Source organism: Sorex araneus, chromosome 8 (assembly GCF_027595985.1).
Source record: "Sorex araneus isolate mSorAra2 chromosome 8, mSorAra2.pri, whole genome shotgun sequence".
NCBI lineage: Eukaryota > Metazoa > Chordata > Mammalia > Eulipotyphla > Soricidae > Sorex > Sorex araneus.
The window spans coordinates 11,987,368-12,012,379 of NC_073309.1; the positions used below are offsets into that span (position 1 = coordinate 11,987,368).

Here is a 25,012-nt window from a genome sequence, read left to right on the forward strand (position 1 = left end):
CAAACACCTGGGGCCGAAGCACTAGGAGAACCGCAAGGGCATTTGCCTCGCACGCAGCCGACCCGGGTTTGTTCACTGACACCCCATATGGTCCCCAGAGCACAGCCAGGAGTAATTTCTGAGTGCAGAGTCAGGAGTAACATCTGAGCAGCGCTGGATGTGACCCTTAAAGTGTCCCCCCTCGCCCCGAACTTATACAATCAGAAGTAAAGATTAATCAGATTTAAAATTCGTTTTACCTAGGCATCACCAAAATGTTCACCAAAGGATCATACTGATTTATACAATATATGAAGTACTATGTTTATTCATAAACACAGCACTACATTATCAACTAATTGATCTTGGCCAATCTAAAAGATACAGAAAAAGTCTGCGTCAGCTTCAACGACTGAGGAACTAGTGCAGTGAAGGGGATTAGGTCGCCGTCATCACTGTGTATGAGAGGACAAGGATGTGGCTTCAGCAACTGCTCAGCCCCTGATTTAGGAGATTTCATTTTCTGGATGAAACATGTAGGTGAGTGCATGGATGAGTGTAGGAACTTGGAGCTAAGGCCCTTAGCCAGACGCATCACAGGTCACATCTGGTCTTTTCACTGGCACAGCGAGGAAGATACTGCTATGTACACTTTATCGTTTTGTAAAATGAAGATAAATCAGTACCAGTAACATAATGAGTTCTACAGCTCATGTTTTAAAAACATTTTTTGGGGGGAGGGGGAGAAGAGGTTGGTTCTTAAACCACACCTGGAAGTGTTCAGGACTTACTCCTAGTTCTGCGTTCAGGGATCACCCCAAATGGAGCTTAGAGGATGGTGTCAGGTGCCTGGAACTGAACCTGGGTCAGCTGTGTGCAAGGCAAGTGTGCAAGATTATCCTCTAGGGCTGGAGGGCTACTACAGCAGATAGGGAGGGCATTTGCTTTGCTCGAGATCCCTGGCATCCCTTATGGTCCCCTGAGTACCTCCTGAGTGATTCCTGAGTGCAGAGCCAGGAGTCACCCCTGAGCATACTCGTCTGGTGTTACCCAAAAAGCCAGAAAAAAAATTATTCACTGTACTGTGTCTTTGGTCCAGATCAGGCATTATTAGTATTACTTTTATTTATTTTGGTTTTCTGGCTTGGCACTCAGGAGTCACTCGTGGCAGTGTTTGGGGACCATATGGGTGTACTATCTACCTACTGTACTATCTCTCCAGCCCCCCTCTGGTACTTTTAAAGCTCCTTTCTTTACGTGGTAAGGAATAGTCGGCAGACCAAGACCTAATTTTTGCTGATAATAGTGACTTGATTTTACCAACTTTCTCATGTGCAAATATAAATCTATGCTGAGTCACTTTCAGCTCTTCAAGCTGTATCCCATCCTCCATCCAGTTCAACTCTAGCGTCTGATGCAGCAGTAAGATGAGTGGCTTCCTCCTCCCCAGAGTCTCCATGCTTCCCTATCCCACTGCACCCAGCCAGCCAACGAGCCTACCGGCCTATGATGAGCCCACTCTCTTTCACACAGGAGAAAAGACCCTTCAAAGGAAGTTCCTCCCAAGTGTCACTATCTCAGGTTCAGAGCTGTAGCCAACAGAAAGGAATTCAGAGCCACTGGCTTTGCTTACCTGCTGGTCCGAGTGGGCGATCACCAGGTTGTTGGTATTGGGGGCGATGGCCAGAGCAGTCACGGGGAAGTTGTAAGCAGGCACTGTGCAGTGAAGCTGGGGACAGGGACAGCCATGAGAGACAACCCCTCATGAGCCCCCTGCTGTGCTCAACACCCAACTCCACATGACACCGGGCTTAGCGCCCCTGATTTTTTTTCCCCCTTTTTAACTATTTGGTGTTTCGGTCATACCCAGCAGTACTTAGGGGGTACTCCCGGTGGTGCTTGGGGGGAACAGGCAACGCTGGGGACTGAGCAGAGGTCTCCTGCATGCAAAACATACCCGCACAACTGAACCAACTTTCCCACACAGGCCGGTTTTCAAACAGATTCCCTGGAAGCTAAAGAATCTATGAGATGCAGAGACAGGACACTTCTCCAAATACTGTATTTTACTTTTGTTGGTTTTCAGACCACAAGCAGTGTTGCACAGGGGCTACAGCAGCCCTGGGCATGGGGGTTTCTCCCAGCAGTGTAGGGGTCTCACGGTGTGAGCTGTCAAATCCAGGGCTCTCATACACAAAGCACGTGCTTCAGCTTCCAGCCCCTCTGTTTCATTTTAAAAGAGAAAAAGCATGCCGAGGGCCCAGGGAGTTGCTCAAAGGCTGGAGCACGTGGCCTGCAGGCAGGAGTCCTGTGTGTGAGTCCCAGCTCTCCATGGTCCCTCCGTCAGCACCGTCCTGGGAGTAGCCCTAGAGCACCAAGCACTGGTCTGGCCCCCAAAGCAAACAAAGCATCCTGAGCTTACTACTCACCATGACAGCAGTTGCAGAGAACACCAGAGCGAAACTTTCCTGCCATCCCCTGTGTCTGTACAGACTGCTCACAGATGTCACTGAACAGCAGAAAGCTGTAGTTCTACACTGTGTTTTATCTATGTATTTTGGTTCTGGGGTTAGACCTGGTGATGTTCAGGGGCTACATCTGAAGCTACTCAGAGAACCAAGTGGTTCCGAGGACTGAACTCAATTCTCCCATACGGCAAGCAAATGGTCAGCCCCCTGAGAGACCCCTCTGGGCTGGAGTGAACACGCTTTGCACGTAGGATGACCAGGTTTGACACCCAGCACCAGATGGCTCTCCTAGCAATGCTTGGCATGCCCACCCCCCCAGAGATGAATAAAAACAAAGGCAACTGCTACTATTTCTAATAATTTACACGGATAAACCAGGGTGTTCTCCATCCAGAGGAACAGATATGGACTCATCACCCACAAATTCTTTTTTTTCGGAGTGCAGTATAGCTTTATTGACGGTACACGACAAGGTGGGGCTCCCTAAGCCCCTCCCCTTCTCCGGGGGTCGGGACCCCCAAATTCTTAATTCCAAATATTTATGTACAAGTAGCCCCACTGTTCTCTTTGCACATTTACAGACTACAGCTTGAGGGTTCCAAACAAGTATTAACAGGAAAAATTCCTGAGGGGGAAAAAAATAAAGCCCTGAAAGTTCCAGGTCCTGCCAGTTGACCGTGAGCCCTGGAAGTGGAGGGCGAAGCCCGGGCTCACCTTTAGGTGCTTCAGGCTGTACACGTGGACGCCGGCACTGGTACCCGCTGCCGCTAGCCAGTTCCCATCCGGACTGACCGCCAAAAGACACATGGACTCCACAGACCCTGGGAAGGGGAAGAGCAGCTGAGTCTCTGCATCTGCAATGCCCACAACCTGCTGGTCTTGAAGACAACGCTCACAGTCCGTGAGACGCTCAGGCTAACTCCCGCCCCTGCCCGCCCTGCTATCTTGGTGCCGGGGGGCTGGCTGTGGTGCTCGTCCTCCTTCTGGCTGGGTGCTTGCCGGAGGTCACGCTCCGCCCGGGGGCTGGGTAGTCACATTTTTAGCTGTGGTACTCATATACACCTGGAGACTGGCACTCACCGTGGCCACCGACCTGGGTGCTCACCCATCGCTTCTGACTATGCTCAGGGAACCAGGGGACCCAATCCAGGGTTCGGACAGGCCAGGCATATGCTCCAGACCTTTCTCCCCCACCTATCGCTCTGCCCCGGCCCAACAAACAGTTTTCATCAAAGTTATGGAAAAAGATCAGACTCAAGCCTGAAGCCTCTCTAATCAGTGGGTGCCTGCGGTATATTTAGCACTAAGGGAGGACAGGCACGTATGAGCCAGCTTTGTCATCAAAGGACTTTAAACCAATTTGGCAACACGAAGACTCATGTGGGATAAAAGTCAATGATGTTATATGCCAAAGTATGTGCATTCTCTAACACCCCCAAACAATGAGAAGGCTTTAGACAAACCAGATGCTAAGGACGGGTGAGGTGGGTAGAAAATGAGAACAGAATGATCTAAGTGACAGAAACTGGGATATATGACTTGAGGGCTAGAAAGGAAGCAGTTTGGCTCTAAGGTTAAGTGAGAGAGGAAGAAGGCATGCACACTTTATATGTGACACATGGCTGAAAGCGTGTGTGTTGTGTGCAGTCTCACATGTGCAGGGCAGGTGCGCTTTCACTGAGCCACATCCCTGGCCCACAGCTTAAGTTTAAGGTGTGCTCAATGCAAGACAGAGCCTTTCAGTTATTTGGGGCCACCCCCAGCACTGCTCAGAGGCATCACCTGGCAGTGACCTTGGGACCACATGTGATTTTTGGGAACCAAAATGGAGCTGGCCGCGTGCAAGGCAAGCATATTAGACCCTGTACTCTCTCTGGCCCTGAATCTTCGTCTGCTTTTGGGCTGCACCGGGCTGTGCTCAGTTTCTTCTTGGCACTATACGGTCAGGAATCACTCCTGGTGGTGCTCAGAGGATCATATGGGATGCCAGGGATTGAACCTGGGTCTGTTGAGTGCAAGGCAAGCACCCTGCCTGCTGTTCTATCTCCAGCCCACCAAAGAGTCTTAGATTTATTATAAGTACTCCACAAAAATGTCACTTTAATTTGTTTGACTTCCTGTATGTCTTTGGAGTACCCCGTGTACAGAGAATTTAAAGTGTGCGGAGACTGTCTAGGTTGATGGAGTCCAAATAACACTCAAGCTGCCCAAGTTTCGGACAAGGTTGAAGGCTAAAGCTAGGGGGAGCACTGACGTCTAAGTCTTCATTCATTCAGCCACAGTTACTGATACACTCACTCATTCCTGCGTATGCACACGTATTCAAAGAACATGAAAACATGTTCATGAATGTTTTACAAGTGATGAAATGGTTATGTGAAAATTTGCCTTTAAAAAAAACACATGGGGCTGGAGTGATTAAAACAGAGGGGAGGGCACTTGCCTTGCACATGGCCAACCTGGGTTCAATCCCCAGCACCCATATGGTCCCCTGAACCCACCAGGAGTGATTTCTAAGTGCAGAGCCAGGAATAACTCCTGAGCATCACTGGGCATGGCCTTAAATCCAAATAAAATAAACCATGAAGGCCCAGAGACATAGTGTAAGGGTTAAGGGATTAAGGCACTTGCAAACCCAAAGAAAGCCCCCCAGAAAAAACTCCCAAAATTATCATGTCTACAAAATACCAACACATATGCTGGAAATACTAGTATGGCAATTCTTCCTGGATGTCAGAATTTTAGATGATTTTAACTTTTTCCCACTTAACTTTCCTCTTGCTCTGCTGACAAAATTCCAGGAAGGTGATGAAACTTTGCTAGCCCCAAATAAGGAAACAAAACCCCAGTGAGAAAAGAGTAGGTGTGAGCAGCATTTCAGATCTCATCAAATGTTTACATTTGCCAGAAATTCTCCTCCTACTTTAAACTGCAGACCTGGGAGGGCGTGTTTGGAAGAGTGGAGGAGAGCATTAGTGAGCCCTGACAAAGGCTTAATTTTATCTCAGGGGTGTGGGAGGGAAGACAAGACACTGTTTAGTCACCCGTGGTGGTGCTCAGGGACTACTCCTCGCTCTCTAATTGGCTCTGCTTCTAATGGTCCTTCACGGGACATGTGCTGGCCAGGGATCAAGCCAGGACTGGCCACAGGCCAGGCAAACACCTTAACCTCAATGTCTCTCTGGCCCAGTGAAGGTATTTTTGGTTTTGGGACACAGCTGGTCATGCTCTGAGGTGGTCCTGGTGGTGCCTGAGGAAATCACACATGTGATCACACCTGCTGGGATCAAACCTGTGCCTTACCCACTGTGCAATCTCTCCAGCCCCCAGGAAAGGTCTAAAAGGAAAAAGGACTCATCAGAGACTAACAAACCTGGTGGGCAGAAACCCAGTTCCCACCTGACTGAGGCTGGAAAGTGTGCAGGTGCTTGAAGGTCCCTTCCAACAGCTGAATGACATGCAGAGACCCTTGATTTGAGGCCACGAAGAGCTTTGTTGAATCTTCAGAAAACACAATTTGAAGGGCAGAGCGAAGGAATGCTGGCATTTTGGAAACCTTGGAATGAACCAACAGGGAGAACCAGTAAGAGAGGGCAGTGAGTCCCAGATGCTCCCGGGAGACAGGGTCGCCAGGGGACTCGGCAGGGAGCTCCGACGTCTGGGAGACCGAGATGGCCCCTTCGGCTCTCTGGAAGCCTGAACCTTCCTGTCACTGCCTGCTATTTCTCTACCCTTCCCAAAGCATAATCAATTCAAAATGGAAATAAAGAGACCACTTTATAACAGCTGTCTTCAGTTAGGTCTCCCCGAATAAGGCCTCCTCGCTGGCACATTTCTACTTCACACGAAGGCCGAACTCTGGCTACCCACTTACCCTCTGGAGGCTGATGTTGTCATGCCGATAATTCAATCGGTAGAGGAAAAACCGGGAAGCTGTAGAACAGGCTACCCAGCCTCCACAGGGGGAGACACAGCTGCAGATGATGTTCTCGGGACCCTGGCGTGTCAGAGAACAGAGTAAGCATTCAAGCAGGCTCTTTCTGGAGGGAGAGAAAGCTCACTGGTGGCATTCGGGGGGAATGGAATCCAGGGCTTCAACATGCAAAAATGTGCTCCAGCCCTTGGGGCCATCTCCCCCCAGCCAGCTTCATATGACAAAGTTCACCGCAACATGACCCTCAAGCTGATACAAATCCAGACACAGCCGTAAGTACCAACACGATCTTGATGTTTCTAGGCTGTCACTGTAATTTTTCCAGAGGTGGCATATCTAAATCTGTGGCTTTGCTTTCCAATGCCAAGAACAGAGATCTGTGAAAACCGAGCTTAGACCCTTCCAAACTTCATCTGTACCTTCATACTAAACACCAAAAGAAGCTGGTACAATGAGGTACTTGAAACAGGCACTTTGGTACCAAATGTCTAGATGTGCTAATTTCATTTTTGACAACCTGCCTGAACAGCTGTAAAAAGCAAATAGCAAGTGAGCGGAGCAGTGGTACAGCAGGAAGGGTGCTTCCTTGCATGTGGGTCCATCCCCGGCACCACAGACCGTGCCCTGAGTCCGCCAGGAATGATCCCTGAGTGCAGAGCCAGGGGTCACCCCTGAGCACCACCAGGTGTGGCCCAGAAAGAAACAAAAGAACAAAAATAGTAAGCAGGGCCGGAAAGACAGTACAGAGGTTAAGTGGTTGTGGCAGAGGCCTGCGCGATCCCGGGCACCATACGGTCCCCAGAGAACTGTGGGGTCATGAGCCAACCGCTTCCCCCACCTCCCCCACTCCCCAACCAAAAGGAAAAATAGTAAGCATAAAAATCAATACAACACAGGCACATATGCTGCCTGAGCCCATGTGCTGCTTGTGCCCCGTGTGGCCAAGCACATGTGGTGCCCGAGCACATGTGTCGCCCGCATCTCCCCTCTTGAGATGTGTACTTTCATGCTTTCATACTTTTGTGTCTAAAGCTCAGTTATGTGTAGGGGCTTCCTCCATCGTTGGAGAAGCCCGCATTCTCCCCTGAGCGCGTTATTTTCACTATTCTCTCTCACACTTATCCCTTCCTCCCTCCCTCAGAAACCTCTGAATAAAATCTATTTACTTCAAAAAAAAAAAAATCAATACAACACAGATAAAGTTTAATGTAACATTACATATTTAAAAAAAAAACTCAAAACAAAGTAAAATACACATTCTATCATATAAGGCTATCGAGTAACGATTATTTCTGGAACAGGAGTGGAATTAAAGTGGGGGTGGTGGTCCATATTGAGAGTATTAGAGACTAGAGTGAAAGTATAGCAGGGAAGGCGCTTGTCTTTCACATCGCTGACCTGGGTTCAATCCCTGACATCTCATAGGGCCCCCTGGTCCCCGCCAGGAGTGATCCCCGAGCCCCAACCAGAAGTCAGTCCTGAGCATCACAAGGAACCTGTTCTCCAGAGGGGATACAGGAAACCACGGGCAGACCCAGCCTTTGGTAAGCAGCCAGGAAGCGCACATTTCACGGTACCCTTTTTAGCTTTTGAATTTTCAAAAATATGCAAAAAATTTTTTAAATGTTATACCAGATGAAAAACCAATTTCATGTATTCATGCATCCAATAAAATTTGTCCAACTTAAATTCACAAGAAACTTAGTTCTGGTAATATAGTATGAGACTAAAAATGTTAACTTTTACAAAATTTGTGGTGTCGATTAATCCTGAAAGTTCTGAATGGAAAATGTGGATTTAAGAGTGCAAGTACAGCTAAACTTCCTTAATCAATAACATCAATTGGGGTGGGAGTACACTGTTGGGGCACACCCAAGGGGTGCTCAGGACTTACTCCTGGCTGTGTTCAGGGATCACTCTCGGGAGAGCCCAATACAGAGACACAATACAGAGACAGGGATCGAACTGGGGTCAGGTGTTAAGCTGACATTAATCCCTGTACTACCTCCCTAGCCCTAATAAAATTTCAGAACAAAAGGGGCTGGAGTGATAGCACAGCGGGTAAGGCGTCTGCCTTGCATACGGCTAACCCGGTTCTATTCTCAGCATCCCATATGGTCCCCTGAGCACTGCCAGGGGTAACCCAAAAAGAAAATAAATAAATTTCAGAACAAAAGAAAATCTAAAACTATATATATATATTTGAACATAACCTCAAAAAGCTTCGCTTACCTTTGTCTTGAGGTGCAGTAAGTGATCGGCACCTTTGGAGAGCGGAAGGGTGTCCCCATTCTTCCCTGGAAAAAGAAACTCCCCTGAGGTTTTCTCTCAGAAACAAAAAAAGGTTATCTGTACATACTTCTTTAAAAAAAGATACTCCTGGGTGGCATAAACTCTCTATCCAGTGGGAAATCAGAAAAATGCAGGTTAGGGGCTGGAGCGCTACTATCTCAACATCCTATACAGCCCCCTGAGCACTGTCAGAAGATTTTTCTAAGTGCAGAGCCAAGAGTAACCCTTGAGCATTGCTGGCGTGGCCCAAAAAACCAAGCCAAACCACATAAACGCCCCAAACACCCAACCACATAAATGCCCCAATTAGTAAGCTGCTGTCTACTCCTGGTGTGTGGACAGGCAAACAGTGGGTCCTTTCTTAGCTCTAGGCGGGACCATCACTGAGTCTCAGGAGCTTTATCCTGCAGCCACACGTGCTGAGGGGTGGAAGGAGGCTCCTCTCCGTGGGGCCTTGATTTCAACTTCATGAGTTTTAGACCCTAAAGCGAAAAGCCTCTACTCTACCACTCATCAACCAAACCCAAGCACTTCCAGGGCCTCCATACTGCCACTCACTTAATCCACACAGCCTCCTTTACAGGCAGGACCGTGTACTTCCAACTGACGCTCCCTTAATGACCAAAACACTCTGAAGAACTCTATTGCCTCTTTATTTTATTTTACTTTATTTTTTTACTCTTTGGGTCACACCCGGCGATGCTCAGGGGACCATATGGGATGCTGGGAATCAGACCCGGGTCGGCTGCGTGCAAGGAACGCCCTACCCACTTTGCTATCGCTCCAGCCCTCTACTGCCTCTTTAGTGAATGGGGGGACCTGACACTCCAATGGATAAAGAAAAACCTACTTCCATTTCTCCACAAGAACCGTTTCAACCACAATTTCACTTTCTTCTTTCTTTCTTTTTTTTTTTTGCTTTTTGGATCACACCCGGCAATGCACAGGGGTTACCTCCTGGCTTTGCACTCAGGAGTTACTCCTGGCGGTGCTCAGGGGACCATATGGGATGCTGGGCATCGAACCCAGGTTGGCTGCGTGTAAGGCAAACGCCCTACCCGCTGTGCTATCGCTCCAGCCCCACAATTCCACTTTCTGACTTCTTTCTCCTGATTTTTTTCATTGGAAATAGCTTTCGAAAAACCCCTTACCTGTTGCAACAGTAGATCCCAGCCGCCAAAGTTCCAAGTGATGAGCAAACTGAAAGAGGAGAAGCTGCCTCTTTTTTGAACAGGAAACAAGCCGGCGCTATATGCAAGAGTTGGAAAGTAATAAGTAAGTCGGGGTCACCTACTATCTCAATATAGGCTGAAACCCTTGTATTTGATAAATAGTCCCTGACTACTGCCATATGTAAGACCTAAGACTCCAGTGGGAAATAACACAGCTAATCATCTCAAGAACCTTCTGGTCTCATCACCAAGTGTGCTTTTCTTTGTTGTTCTCTCTAGTCCTGGCAACAGAGAGAACAAAGGGAAAGGAAAGGGAACCAGGTTGTTTTTTTTGGGGGGGGTCACACCCAGCGATGTTCAGGGGTTACTCCTGGCTCTGCACTCAGGAATTATTCCTGGCGGTGCTCAGGGGACCATATGGGATGCTGGGAATCGAACCCGGGTCAGCTGCGTGCAAGGCAAACGCCCTACCCGCTGTGCTATTGCTCCAGCCCTGGGAACGAGGTTTTTAAAAAACAATTTTATGGTCTAAAAGGAGGGATGAGTGATTAAACGGAAATTACATTAAGGGTGTAAATAAGTTTTTTGGTTTGGTTTGGTTTGGTTCTGGGCCATACCCGGCAGTGCTCAGGGTTCACTCCTGGTTCTGAACTCCGGGATCACTCACAGAGGGCTCAGAGGAATGCACACGGTGCCGGGCTGACTGTAGCCAGCCGTGTGCAAGGCAAGGCCCGACCTGCTGGACCATGGCTCCAGCCCTAAGAATTTTAACCTGGCTAAGCACAGCAGGTAATCAGAAAAACGCCGTGAAGAAACCAAATATAGTCTCATGGGGGGGAGGCAAGGAGCCCAAATGAGGTTTGCTGATAAAAACTAGCCAGTCAAAAAAGGCAGGGTGGGACACTTTCAGCAAAGCAATGGCATATAAGAGTTTGAAGGTAAAAAAGAAAAACTCTGGACAAATAATCTTCCTGAAGGGCCCAACTGAGGGGGGGGGGAAGAGATTCTACAAGATCCAACTGGATCCAAATGCGCGCATGTGTTGTGCTAAAGAATGAGGTCTTCAAGGAGAAGGCGACAGGGACGTGTCTGAAGCCTCACGCAATGAGGCAAACTGCTTTGTGAATAATCAATGAAGATGACACAAATGCACACAAAAGGTCATCGTTTCCAAGCTAGTGTCAATGAATTCAGGGCAGGAAAGACCCCGATGGTGTCCAAACTAGACAGTGGCAGGTGACCCGGAAGTGACTAGGCTCACGAGATAAGGAGGGAGGTAGCCTCAGTAAGGTCTATTGCTTTGAAGAAAAAGAAACTAAGAAACTAGAAGCTGGCACGGAAAGAGGGCTTCCAGCGCCGAGAGACGCCCGTCTGCCTCGAAAGAACACCGGAAACCTGCACTTTCTGCTCCTGCCCAGAATGATCGAGAGTCCCACCTTCAAAACAAACACCACTCCCATAGAGCACAACGACCCGGAAAGAGAGCGATGACCCCAGAGATTGTCCATAAGTGCCACTTAGGACTCTCTAGGCCCTCATCAACAAAACAGAGGGAGGGTCACCTGGAAATGCCAGGAGCACTCCGGCTTGGGGACACCTTCATCCCGGAGGGGGCATGATTTCTCCTTTTTCACTCGATCGGTGTCTCTTCTCCCTTCCTCCCTCCCTCCCCTTAAACACAAGTGCAGGGAAAGTAAAAGCAGCAAGGGGGAAGGGAGGAGGCCGCAGCCCGAGAGCTGTGCCCGCCTGTCCAGAGAGCAGGCGCGTGTGGGAAGCGCACAGGGAAAGGGAGTTCGTACTCACGTGGGGGAAAGTGATTTTCCGGAGAGCGGCGTCGTAATTCTTTACCTCCACTTTCTCCATGAGAGGGCGGATAACTAAATGGGTGTCGGTGCCTGGGGCGGGGGGAGAGCGGGAAAAGGCATCAAGATGGGAACAGGCAGGGCTGGGCCATCCAGCAGGAAGCCGGCGCAGGCCTGCACCCACCTCCAGAGATGAGGGCCGTGGGGCTGTGGGCCACGCTCCGCACGTCGTGCGTGTGATGCTGGAAGGGCCTCGTCCGCACCCACTGCTTCTCACCGCCGCTGGAAGTCACAGAGACCAGCTGAAAATGGAATACCGTCCCCTCGGCTGTGCCCACCACGAAACTGTCTTCTTGCTGAGAAATTAAATAATCGGGGAGGTACATTTGAGCAAAACAAGGCCCAGTCTGGAAACTCTGCCCTGACGTTTCCTGTGTGGGTCACGTAAGGGGAAGCACCTATACCCAGCACTAGGCGGTAAGCTGCAGGGCCGGCGCAGACAGGCAACAACGCACCCGCTACTGACGGAAGAGTATGTACTGCAGACTGTAAACATTTCTCTCTATTCTTTGAGGGAGGCGGGGAAGGAGACAGGGTGTGAGTGTGAGTGTGTGTGTGTGTGTGTGTGTAGGGTACTCTATGCTTCGAGGGAGGTGGGGAAGGAGACAGGGTGTGAGTGTGTGAGTGTGTGAGTGTGTGTGTGTGTGTGTGTGTGTAGGGTACTCTATGCTTCGAGGGAGGCAGGGAAGGAGACAGGGCTCTGTGTGTGTGTGTGTGTGTGTGTGTGTGTGTAGGGTACTCTATTCTTCGAGGAGACAGGGTGTGTGTGTGTGTGTGTAGGGTTCTATTCTTCGAGGGAGGCGGGGAAGGACACGGTGTGTGTAGGGTACTCTATTCTTCGAGGAGACAGGGTGTGTGTGTGTGTGTGTAGGGTTCTATTCTTCGAGGGAGGCGGGGAAGGACACGGTGTGTGTGTGTGTGTGTGTGTGTGTGTAGGGTTGTAGGGTACATCTAACAGTTTTCAGGGTTGACTCTTGGCTCTGTGTTCAGAGATCACTCCTGGCGGCTCAGGGGCCCAAATGGGGTATTGTTCGTAGGGGACCACGCAGTACCAAGGAATGAACTGGGCTTGGCTGCAGGCACGGCAAATATTTTAACCCCAGGATTACTCTTCAGCCCCATAATTTTTTTGTTGTTGCTGCTATTTTTTGAGCTATATCCCGCCATGTTCAAGGCTATCTCCAGCTCTGTGCTCAAGGGGTCATTCTTGGCAGTGCTTGAGGGACCACATGACGCCACGAACAGAACTCAGGTCTCCACACGCAAAGACTGCGAGTAGCACCGAGCTATCTCACTGGCCCCCCCAATACACACAAGTTTGGGGAAGAGTGGACAGGGAGAAACATCAGCAGCTAGCCGATTAGTATAAAATCCAGGGAGCCAGTCAAGGGAAAGTCTGAACGAGTCTGATCAAGTGGCGGCTGCCAACTCCACATCTGACCATGCCAGGAGGGCGATGCTCTTTCAGTCACGTGCCCTGCTAGGAGAAACTGCGGTTTCCTCCAGGTCAGGAGCCCTTTGATGTCTTACAGCTAGTTTAAGTAGCAGGAAAAAAAAAAAAAAACCTCAATGCAAAATATTCTTCTGTACAGAAATGCAGATTTTCTCCCCAAGTGAATAGCTACTGATTATTGCCCCGGGGACACTGACAGCCTTGCAGCAATTTGCTAATTCATTTCAGCATTCCTGCGCCTTCTAGACATCTGTGTTCTTTTAAAATCTCCTTTTGAACTGCTTGTAACATCTCACTGGCTCCCTCATTAGTTAATAATGAGCTCTAGAAAATCTCTGGCCATGTTTCCATTTCATGTTTGTACCAGTCACGGTTTCACCCTCCCTTTCCAATCAGCAGAGGTAAGCAAAAGGGAATTTTCAGAGACGAGAGACAACAACGGCACCCGCTTGGCACCCCCCGCAGCTCTCGAGGCCACTGCGGGCACGTGGTGGTGGTGGAGGCGGAGGAAGAGCAGAGACCCTCGGCCACACGTGCACTGATGACTGAGGGGACAGTCTGGCTCTGGCTGGGAGGATGCCCGTGGGAAACCGTCGGCTGAAGGGAAACAGAGACACCAAGTGGCTGCAGGGCTCCCATCCAGGCCCGGCGCACTGGATTTATAAGGAAGAAACTAGACACCGGCCCCATGTCTCCTCACTCTACCTCCTTCCCCCGGGGTTGGAACCGTCAGAAGTGAAAAAGAACGGGAAGAAAAAGGCAATAGGGAGGAAGTGAGGGCAAAGCCAAGCCGGGGATGGAGGTGTGGGCTGGCCGCTTCACATGGGGAAAACCCACCTCCGGACAGCCCTGTCTGTGAAATGCTCCTACCTCCTAGGTGGGGGGGAGGGAGACATTGAAGACCCAACAGGCTGATCTGACTGCTATTGCGCTTTAAAGAAATCCATTAAGAAAAAAAATCAACTCTCCTGGGAACCTATGAAATAGGACTAGGCAGAAAAATCAGTACCAGGAAACTTTGTACTATGTCCACATGTAAGGCAGCAGGGGCTGGAGAGATGGCGGAGCGGCTGACCAGAGCAGACCTCCTGCGCCCAACAGGTCCCCAAAGCTCTCCCGGAGCCTAGGAATGATCCAAAAACCAAACCAAAAAAGACCCATCACCAAACCCCCAAAAACCAAAGTCAGCAAATAATTCTTTTTTTTTTTTGGCTTTTTGGGTCACACCTGGTTATGCACAGGGGTTACTCCTGGCTTTGCACTCAGGAATTACTCCTGGCGGTGCTCAAGGGACCATATGGGATGCTGGGAATAGAACCTGGGTCGGCCGTGTGCAAGGCAAACGCCCTACCCGCTGTGCTATTGCTCCAGCCCCAGCAAATAATTCTCAAGCTTGGAAGATAAAGAAAAAAAAACGATCTCTCCACCAAATTTCAAAGCCCCTTTCCACGCCTCCCTCTGCTTTCTGAACTGAAATTCATGTTACCAAAAGGGAAGAGACGTGTTCGTTTAATACAACTCAACCACAATCTCATCCAAACGGAAGGGAATGTGCACTTTCAAACTCACTATGCAGCGATCTCCTAACTTCCCCAGCAGGCAGCAGGAGAGGACTGGAGAGAGAGGACTCGCGCGCGACTGGCAGAGTGGAAGTCGTCAGGCGGGAGGAATCCTCTCTGCTGAGCCAGCAGCTAGAGTGTCCTCAAACCACAGGAGGACAGGCCTGCGGGAGCTGCTCAGAACAGGCGCGTACTCACGTCAGATACAGCGATGGACTGCACGTCGGCATTGGCGATGAGATGGTTCTTCACGAGCGTCCCGGTGGCCGAGTCCCAGAACTGCACCTTGCCAGCAGAGTCCACACTGATGACGGTGCCGTCGGACAGGAAGGCCACGCCCCAGATGATGCACTTCCGCTTAGACACACCCATATACTGCCTATCCACCTGCATCTTATGGACAGTGCTCCCTGAAAAAGAAGGAAAGCTCACATTTGGACGGTACTTACTTGCTCGGCCTTCAGAAACCTGAGGAGGCCTCAGTGGCTGCCTAAGGAGACCACAGACAGACAGCGAACAGTCATGGTGAAGTCGGTCCTGAACTCGAGGTTGTCTGACATGAGGCGGGGAGGGAGGAGACAAACTCGGGTGGGGGGATGGAAAAGAAACATTTGAGGTTTCACTTAAAACTGGCCACGTGTTCAAGCGCACTAAACCCTGCCCTTTTCCAGAAGCCCTTAGGAGGCGGGGAGAAAGACCAGAAGAAGCGATCAAGTGCTGGGAGCCTGGAAACAGACATGGACGGTGACGGCTCAGCAGCACACTGAGACCACGTCCTAAGTCGAAGTGGGGGAAGCCAAGTCATTGCCCGATTTACACCACAGCGCCCCCAGAGCCTCGGGAAGCCGTGGCCCAGCGCTCTGGAACAAGATGTGCAAAGTGGGGTCAAAAGGAAGGATGGGTAGAAAGCTAAAGCAGTGGTCAGAGCCCTCAAATACCCGTCCTAAGAAGTCGGGAGTCCCCAAGCCCACCTTAAATTAGAACGGAGACTAATTTTCTGAGGAGGGGTAACAGGGGCCACCAACGGTGGGGGTGGGAGTGCGAGGAGAACATCATGAAGTGAAAATGTACTGGCCACAGGTCGAGGACACTGGCCTCCTCCTTAGAATGCCAGTACCAGCTGCTTATCACTGGACAGGAAAAGTAAAGAACGCTTCTGAGACTCATGAGTCCGAGTTGGAAGAGCCTGCCCTCCCAGTCCAGACAGAGCACTCTCCAGAGAGGCCTGGGGAAGACGCTCGAGAAGGAGGTCACCAGGATGCGAGGGCAAGCCTGTCCTACAGAGAGAGGCCAGACTGACCAGCAGAAATAAGAAGAAAAAGGGAGCAAGAGGCAGGAGATGAACACTTGGCAAATGCTATCATGAACAGCCTTAGAGAAAAGAGAATGTCATCGAACAAAAAGAGAATGCTGTAAAATAGAACACTCCAGAAAATGGTGGGGGTAGGGGGTGAGGAGAAACGGGAACTCTGAAATCAGCAAAAATGAAAAGGTTGGGGATGGGGGGAAGGGACGAAAAGATGAATGAATGGAGTAGAGCCTATCTCCAGACACGTGTGGAGGAGAGCCTGTCCCCCAGGGGCCAAACCCGGGACGGAGGTAAGCACGTGTCTTCGGAAAGGAAGCCAGACGGGGCAGGGAAGTGGCTCAGCAGCGGGAGCGCAGGAGAGCTGCCCGGAGCGCCCGCTACCCCAAAAAGTCAAAAATACAAACACTACGGAGGGGGAAAATAAGTCAGTATTTAAGAGAAAACAGAGAAACTCATCTAAGATGATTTGGGTTTCTGTTTGTTTGGGGGTCACACCCAACGATGCTCAGGGCTTACTCCTGGCTCTGTGCTCAGGGGACCATGTGGGATGCTGGGGATCAAACCTGGGTTGGCCGCAAACAAGGCAAGCACCTTCCACGCTGCAGTCTCTCCCCAGCCCCTCATCTAAAGTTTTGAAAACATGTCTTGGGTGGCTTGGGGGGGAACTAAGAGCCTACTAAGCATATAAAACCATTGATCTTGACAACTATACAGCAAGAGATGGAACTGCTGAGTTTCAGAAGAGAAACAAAGGAAGACCCTGAACACTTGCAGGAACACGAGCACCTGTGGCGCCACACAGAAGCCCCACACAGGGCAGCACAGAGCCACAACGAAACAGGAGAGGAGAGACACTACAGGGGCCATCCGTGGCGCCCACATTCTCAGGGAAGAGAATTTCCAGCCTAGAGTTCTTCCTCACGAACTCATCGTCACGATCCACCAAGCCTAGATAAACCAGGAAAGTGACATGGAAATGAGAGTCCGTGTAAGGGAGCACAAGATCCCCGGGACATCCAGCAGCCAAGAGTCCAGCATTCCCAGGGCCGGGATGCAGGGCAGAAGGCGCCGGAGCAGATTCCTTCAAGAAAGAGAAAAGATTTAGAAAATCAGATGCATCTGAATCGAATGTCAACAATGTAAAAATTGGGGATGAATCAATAAGAAAACAACCACAGAGAAAACCCTAACAAAAAACCTATGTGAAAGCAAATGTAATTTAGTAGGGAAATATTTCTATCATTGCTATTGAAGGGAACAAACTTGTGAAACAGCCACCCCGGAGGTTCGGAAGAAGAGTGGGTGCCTAAGAAAGAGGATTAATAGTGGAAGCCGGCAATGGTTTCCAACTGAGAAGACAAATGGGATCCGAAGTTGGAGCTGGACCACATCACGAGGAATATCAATGTATCAACAAGATTTGAAGGCCCGTGCCTTTGAGGAGCACGAGGGATGCCCGCTTCTTTATTAGCCTCAGGGATGCTCTGAAATATTAACGATACGGACCTCTAAATCACATACACATGTAAGTAATAACAATTAAAAAAGAAAGTCACTTCAGCATCGAGGGAGGAGACGCTGGGACTGTTACCTCTCCCGTCTCACACAAGAGCAGACACACCCACTGCCCAAGCCAAAGTCAATCTCATTCCCGCCGCACTCAGTGAGCGAGTCTGCGGCCAAGAACAGAGAACGCACGTGGCCTCTACTCTTCGGGCCTCGGGCCTTGCAGCCACGCTAGCAGGAGCTTACGTTCCTAAGACAGGCGTCTCCTGTGAGCAGAGAACCCACGTAAGCGGGTATGCTGTTGACAGCAAACGTCTTACCGGATGATGATACAATGTTCTGTGAATTCTTGTTATGAAGAAAGACACTGTACCGCCTTAAAAAAAACATCAAGATTCTCCGACAAGCGTCAGTAACAATCAAAGAAAGGAGTGTGTTTCATAAAGTCAATGAGAAGCCGGGCCCTACAGGTCACTGAAAGCATGACGGGGGCTCAAGCTGTTGGAAACCCAGAAATGTGAAGCTGACAAATGAGACCCACACCCCAAATGAACTGAGAAAAACAGTCACCTGATTTGACATCAAACACACTAATGTAGTCTATGGAGCCAGCTGCAATGTGGGTAGCAGAGGGATGCCAGCTGAGACTCAGGATGCGACCTTTGGGAGTTGTACAACAAAAAAGAAAGTGACATGCACATAAATATACAGCAAAGGGTAACTGAGTTCTCCGTGCACATTATCTACAGAGCAGCGCGGCTCTCACCTCCCGCACTCTGTGTGAAGAACTGCTTTACACAGAGGAGAAGCAATTTCCCCTGGGATCTCACAATGAAATATCTAATACTTACTTCCATAATGCATAAATGGTTGATGGGAGCACAAACAAGCACAACCTTTTGAGGGTGATCTGGTAGTAACTTAGTAAAACTTAAACATGCACATCTGGCCCAGTAAACACTGCAGTGTAGCACTGTCGTCCCGTTGTTCATTGATTTGCTCAAGCGGGCACCAGTAACGTCTCCATTGGTAAACTTGTTATTGCTTTTGGCATATCAAATACGCCACGGGTAGCTTGCCAGGAAATTAATCAAAGAGAAATACTAGCATAAATGCCCAAAATTAGTTAGCTAAGAATGTTCACTGTGGCCCAGGAACTGCTCAAGGGCTGGAGCACATTCTTCATATGCAGAAGTTCAGGGTACAATCCGTGGCCTGACCTAGTTCCCCAAGCACTGAGCAGGGAGTAGTTCCTGGGCACTGCCAGGAATGGGAAAAAAAACACACACACAAAGAAAAACAGAGGGGGCTGGAGAGACTGCATAGTGGGCAGGGCATTTGCCTTGCACTAAGCAAACTAGGGTTTGATCCCCAGCACCCCATGTGGTCCCTGAACACTACCAGGAGTAATTCCTGAGTTCAGAGCCAGAAGTAAGTCTTGAGCCCTACTGAGATTGGCCCAAAGCAAAAAGACCAAAACAACAACAGAAAAGAAAAACAGAATGTTTATTGTAGCATAAATTGTAGTGGTTGAAAAAAAGCAACCAATACTCACCAACAGGAATTTGGTTAAATTACAGAACACCATGCATGAAAGGATGTCTGGTGTAAACGGCAAGGAAAGATGTCTGTGACATAACATATGAAAAACAAGCACAAACAGTTGTGTGCATTTGCTGAAATGAATATACCAAAAGCATAGAAAAAAATGTCTACAGAATATTGAGATATCTAATTTTTCTTTTGTTTTTGGGCCACACCCAATGGTGCTCAGGCTCTATGCTCAGTAATTAATCCTGGCAGTGCTCAGGGGACCATACGGGATGATTGGGATCGAACCTGGGTTGGCTAAGAGTGAGGTAAAAATGCCCTACCAACTATACTATCTCCCTGGCCCCCTAGTCTTTCTTTTTATACTTGGCAAATTTTTTTTTTATACTTGACTAGAGTGACAGCACAGCAGACAGGGCGTCTGCCTCGCATGTGGCCAACCTGGGCTCGATTCCTCCGTCCCTCTCAGAGAGCCCGGCAAGCTACCGAGAGTATCCCGCCCGCATGGCAGAGCCTGGCAAGCGACCCGAGATGTATTTGATATGCCAAAAACAGTAACAAGTCTCACAGTGAAGATGTTACTGGTGTCTGCTTGAGCAAATTGATGAACAAGGGGAGACAGTGCTACAGTGCTACTTGGCAAATTTATGAAAATTTAAACAACCTAGTTGTTTATGCAACCTAGTTGAAGGGGGGGGGGACACTCTTCCAAAATTAAGACTAGACTTAATAAGGACCAGGGGTCAGGGATGTAGCTCAGTAAAACTTGCTTTACATATATGAGCTAACAAAGAAAGAAAATACTTAAGACAATTAGTATTACTTTCTACCAGACAAACTCAAGGTATATGCTAGAAGCAATCCCTAGCTAGCTCGGGCTTTCTTTTATTTACCCAACATAATTGTGACTGTCCCTATGTTTCTGTATTGTGTGGGTGCTGGGCACTGACCGTAGGACCTCATCCAGCTGGCCTATTGCTAGCTCATGTACGCCATCACTGAGTACATCACTGAGTACCCAGGGTCTGCTTTCGTGTTATAAAAGCACAGTCAAAATATCGTATGTGGATTCTTTTGTTCTGTAACAGAAACTTTGTTATGTCTTTATAGCAACTGCCATTCAATCTGAATGCACCAGGAGATTAAGAACCAGAGCTTCTAAAGAAGAAAAATTCCAATTTATTTTCAGCCATAACTGGTGGTGCTCATGGCTTACTCCTGGCTCAGCCCTCAAGGGACCATACAGGGTGTCAAGGATCAAACCAGTGTTGGCTGCATACAAGGCAAGCATTATACTATCTCTCCAGCTCCTTCCAACTGGATCCAACTTTTGTGACTTTATGCAATTGCTCAAACTTAACAACAAAGCAAAAAAGTGGGAACAAATTGCTTTACACAGGAACACGAGCTTTCCTGTTTGAAACTTGTAGTTTTCCATGTTACAGCCTAACAGGAAATCACCATCAGGCTACATAAATGAGAAGGCTCAAGCTAGCTTTCCTTGTACGGATGTGTCTAGCATATACCTGGCACTCAAGATAAAATTACCTGGCCTCATGAGCAAATATCCTGTCTCCAACGACAAACACAATGTCTTGTTAAAGGTTATTCACTGTCCCACCAAAAATGACTCTTACTTTTCTGCCGATCAAAATTTCTTTCAAACTGGATTTTATCAGGAGTGATTTGAAATAATTTCACAGATCCATCTTCACAGCCAACCTATCAAGGGAAAAAAGATTAAAAAAACAATCTATTAGAGACTCACATTGAAGTAAAAGATCTATTAGCTTAATAATCTAAATAGAACATGTCAAGATATTGCAAACAGTACAAATCAAAAAAAGAATTACAGCAAATCAACTGTCTGGACGCACCAATTCTAACGGTTACAAGAGGCAAAAAGGAGTCAATGATCAAATTTCTCTGGCTTGTTTCTGGACCACACCTGGTGGTGTTCGGGGCTCAGTGCTGGGGGTCCTCCCTGGTGGTGCTCAGACCATGCACTGCCAGAGACTGAACCCAGGTCTCCTACATGCAAAGCATATACTTAACCTGTTAAGCCGTCTTACCAGGCCTAAAACTTTTTTTTTTTGCTTTTTGGGTCACACTCAGCGATGCTCAGGGGTTGCTCCTGGCTCTGCACTCAGGAATTACTCCTGGCGGTGCTCAGGGGACCATATGGGATGCTGGAAATAGAATCTGAGTCGGCCTCGTGCAAGGAAACCACCCTACCTGCTGTGCTATCACTCCAGCCCCTCAAACTATTTTTTTTGTTGTTTTGTTTTTGGGTCATACCCGGCGATGCACAGGGATTACTCCTGGCTCATGCACTCAGGAATTACTCCTGGCGGTGCTCGGGGACCATATGGGATGCTGGGATTCGAACCCGGGTCGGCCGCGTGCAAGGCAAACGCCCTACCCGCTGTGCTATTGCTCCAGCCCCTCAAACTATTTTTTAATAAACACTGTTGAGAGTTAGAATTCATGCTTTGCATGACAGAGTCCTGGGTTCAACCTCAAGTACCACCTGGATTGACTCAAGTCACCTCATACCACTTTCAGGTATGACCTCCTACACCTCCTATCAAAAAAAAAAAAAAAAAAAAGTAGAGACACCAGTGAAACACAATTCCACACTATCTTGGCCTGAGGGAAGAACCTCTAAGAACTCTTATTCTGCATGTGTGTACTGGGACCTGACAGAGGGATTTAACATGCCATTCCAAAATTAAAAAAAAAAAAAATTATAAACACAATGTCCAATAGCACCAAAATAGTCTCTACAACTTCCAATTCCAAAGAAAACACCCTGGGAAATACCAAGCTGAACTTTGTCTTTTCATAAGTGAATAAAGCAGGGTCAAAGGAGAAACAATACAGTGGACAAGGATTCTGAGCTCCCAATATCATACCCAGGACAGTAAAGAAGAGAGTTGGGGTGGACACCAGGGACACTGCGGTTTGTATTACCAACAGCTCATCACTGACCAGGAGTTCAGAGCCACTGGGGCTGGCAGCCATGCTCCAAATGGGTCCTCCAAAGGCATCCAAGGCGTACTTGATGTCTAATGCCTGCAGGTCATACTCAATAATCTCTCCATTGAGTCCAGCACTGAATAGCCGCTGTCCTTTTGCCCAGCACAAAGCTTCCGTGGCCCGAGATTCATGACCTGGGAAAAACTATGGAACACCAAAACTTTGCAACTGACCATAAATTCATTAGCTACCTGCACTGACCGGTAAGGCGCAACATGGTGACAATGACAATTCTTCCCCAGAAATAATTGCTATGGGGTTTGAGCCTAATCAGGTAATGTCTACTGACATTTTCACTTTGTGCAGGTTCCAATTTTAGATATTATGCAATTGTTGTCTGGGGGTCACGCCTAGTGATGCTCAGGGTCTATTCCCCTCTGAGTTTTCAGGGGCTGCTGCTGGCAACTCACAGGGGATCAGGGATCAATCCTGTAAGCAAAGCATGCACCTGAGTCGAAGCTCACTCTCCAGCCCCTATGCCATCGGTTTTCTTTTGCTTTTACTGGTTCTGAAAAACCTTTCCAGTAGAATAAAGCTCTTAACTAATTGTGTTTGACATATTCAATTAAACAAAATTAGAGCTGGGCCAGAAAGAGAGGCAGAGCATAAGCCTCGGTTTGAGTCCTGGCACTGCTTTCCATCCCTGCCAGGGTGACCCCACAACAGTAATCCCTCCCCCAAAAATTCAATGCAACTCTTTTGACCGGATGGTTTCAAAGCTGTATACATATGTCCAAAACTGTCCATGTGTGTATTTTAAATATATGCTGCTCCTTGGGTCAACAGTATCAAAAATCGGGAAGCTCACTCCAGGTGTTAAGACTCCGACATCTCAGTACTTTCGTAGCATTCACAATGTCTTCAGGGGACAGACAGCTCAAAAGGCTGAAATGCATACTTTGCTTGTGAATGTGGAAAGTCAATGACATGAAGATGACCCCCCACTCCAACAAATACAACTTTGTTCTGCTGATTGTGAAAGGGTCCAACAATCTTAGAGAGCATGGAAGGGAGAAAATAGATCAGACTGAATTATTTGCTGAAGAAACAGGAACAATAAGAGGAGAAAATAAGGGTTACTAGGTGGAATGACTACCTTATTTTGTTTTGGGGCCACAGCTGGTGATGCTCAGGGGTTATTCCTGGATCTGTGATCAGGAATTACTCCTGGGAAGTGTTAGGGAACTGTATGGGATGCAGGAAATCAAACCTGGTTTGGCCACATTTAAGGCAAGTGTTCTACCCACTGTACTATCTTTCAGGCCCCAAGGAATGGCAACCTTAGTCAACAAATACTAACTCAGCAGAGGCTTTCTATGGGTCACTAATTAAATGCTGGGAATACACCTATGTCACTGATGTGTTTGGGGACAATCTGAAATTCAGTGAGGGAGACACTGAACACATACATAAACTATCCAACTGTCATAAATGACAAGGAAAAGCATGGGATGCAACAAGCACCTACACAGCATGCTTTTCATGCCACACAATGCAATCCATTTACTGATAAAACACGGGGGTCACTGAAAATAAACTTCTTTGATAAAGAGCAGTTTTTCAGAATGGAACTTAAGAAACTCAACATGAGAAAAACCAAAGCAGGCTCCCAAATGACTTACTTTCTCCTGAAAGTAGTTTGCTGACAAGTTATAAATTTCTACTGTGCCATCTGTTCGAGAAACAGCCAATCTGTTTGACTGATTATTGTAAGCCACACAGCGGATTCCTGATGGAACGTAATTAAAGAAGCGCACTCGATGGACCTTAAATTCACCCATTCCTGATGGGGAGAAAAAAAAATCATCATATTAAATGTTAAGCTACAGTGTTGCAAGCCCTACTTCTTCCCCCCCTCCCCCTTTGAGGTTTTTGGTCCACAGCCCGCAACACTCAGGGATAACTCCTGCACTCAGGAATCAGTTCTGGTGGTGCTCATATGGGATGGTGGGGACCACATGGGATGCCAAGGATCGAACCCGCATCAGCTCTACCCTCTGTACTATCTCTCTGGCCCGGCAGTTGTATTTCTTCTCATTGATCTAGATGGGAGATTCCAATTATATCTCGTTTCTAATTATCTAATGAGGCTGCCATGCCCCAGATGCGAATCATCCATCTCCTAATGTTCTGGATGGTTCAGCCAAAATATTTAAAAGAAAGAGGAAGACCCCTAACAACCTCGAGCACTACCTAAAGAAAGTGGGCCAAGTAACAGGAGACTCCAGACCCTGTTACATCAAGATCTAACAGCAAAATGCTGAACCCAAACTGACTTTCTGAACCAGGACCATCTGCTTTCCAGGCCTATTCCTACTTCGTGTAAGAAAGGGTGGGGAGGGTGCAGGGAAGGCAGTCGGCGGCACCCCCACGAGGCAAGGAAGGCTGACAGCCAAAATGTTCCTACATGGACGTCAGGTCTGTACCGTTCCTGCACCAACACCACCTGCAAAGTGGTTTTGCCACCATCATTATCATTTTTTTTTTTTTAATGCAGGATATGGGGGACCCTTTCTGGAACTCCGAGGGAGCACCGATCTCTTGGGGACGAGCGGTGGCGCTAGGAACCTGCATTCTGGCAAGCACCCCGGGCCCTCGACGGCACGCCAAGTCAGCAAACCCCGCACTCGGGGAGTGACCCGGGGACTGACGGCCGACGGGGCGGGGGGGGCAAGCCAACGACCCCCGCCGCCGTTCGCGGAGGGTCGGGATCAGCCGGCCTCGCCTCTCTCCCATCTCCCTGCCAGGCTCGGGAAACGCGGGCCGAGCGGGCGTGCTCGGGCCCGCGGCACGAGAAGGCTTCCGCCGCCCGGTCTCTCGGGGGAAGGGTCACTGCACAGACTGGGGGGGCTCGAGGAGCTCGGCTGGACGCCCGTCTCGCCCCCGCC

The 25,012-nt window shown here is 48.7% G+C and overlaps 1 protein-coding gene across 2 annotated transcripts in view; it reads right to left on the bottom strand.

Annotated features, from left to right (window-relative positions):
- The window catches only part of UTP4 (UTP4 small subunit processome component), a 30,594-nt gene that overhangs the window by 5,412 nt on the left and 170 nt on the right, over positions 1 to 25,012 (bottom strand). The window contains exons 2-14 of one of the 2 annotated variants that reach the window (XM_055145698.1): positions 23,747 to 23,907; positions 22,077 to 22,268; positions 20,723 to 20,807; positions 18,105 to 18,194; positions 14,918 to 15,129; positions 11,832 to 12,003; positions 11,649 to 11,740; positions 9,825 to 9,921; positions 8,614 to 8,678; positions 6,322 to 6,444; positions 5,847 to 6,003; positions 3,162 to 3,268; positions 1,613 to 1,708 (exon numbers count right to left, since the gene is read on the bottom strand). In XM_055145698.1, coding sequence (XP_055001673.1) covers positions 1,613 to 1,708; positions 3,162 to 3,268; positions 5,847 to 6,003; positions 6,322 to 6,444; positions 8,614 to 8,678; positions 9,825 to 9,921; positions 11,649 to 11,740; positions 11,832 to 12,003; positions 14,918 to 15,129; positions 18,105 to 18,194; positions 20,723 to 20,807; positions 22,077 to 22,268; positions 23,747 to 23,905 — 1,647 coding nt within the window. In that variant the 5' untranslated portion in view covers positions 23,906 to 23,907. The remainder of the gene's footprint in view (positions 1 to 1,612; positions 1,709 to 3,161; positions 3,269 to 5,846; positions 6,004 to 6,321; positions 6,445 to 8,613; positions 8,679 to 9,824; positions 9,922 to 11,648; positions 11,741 to 11,831; positions 12,004 to 14,917; positions 15,130 to 18,104; positions 18,195 to 20,722; positions 20,808 to 22,076; positions 22,269 to 23,746; positions 23,908 to 25,012) is intronic. The other variant, XM_055145699.1, reaches the window with a different exon arrangement.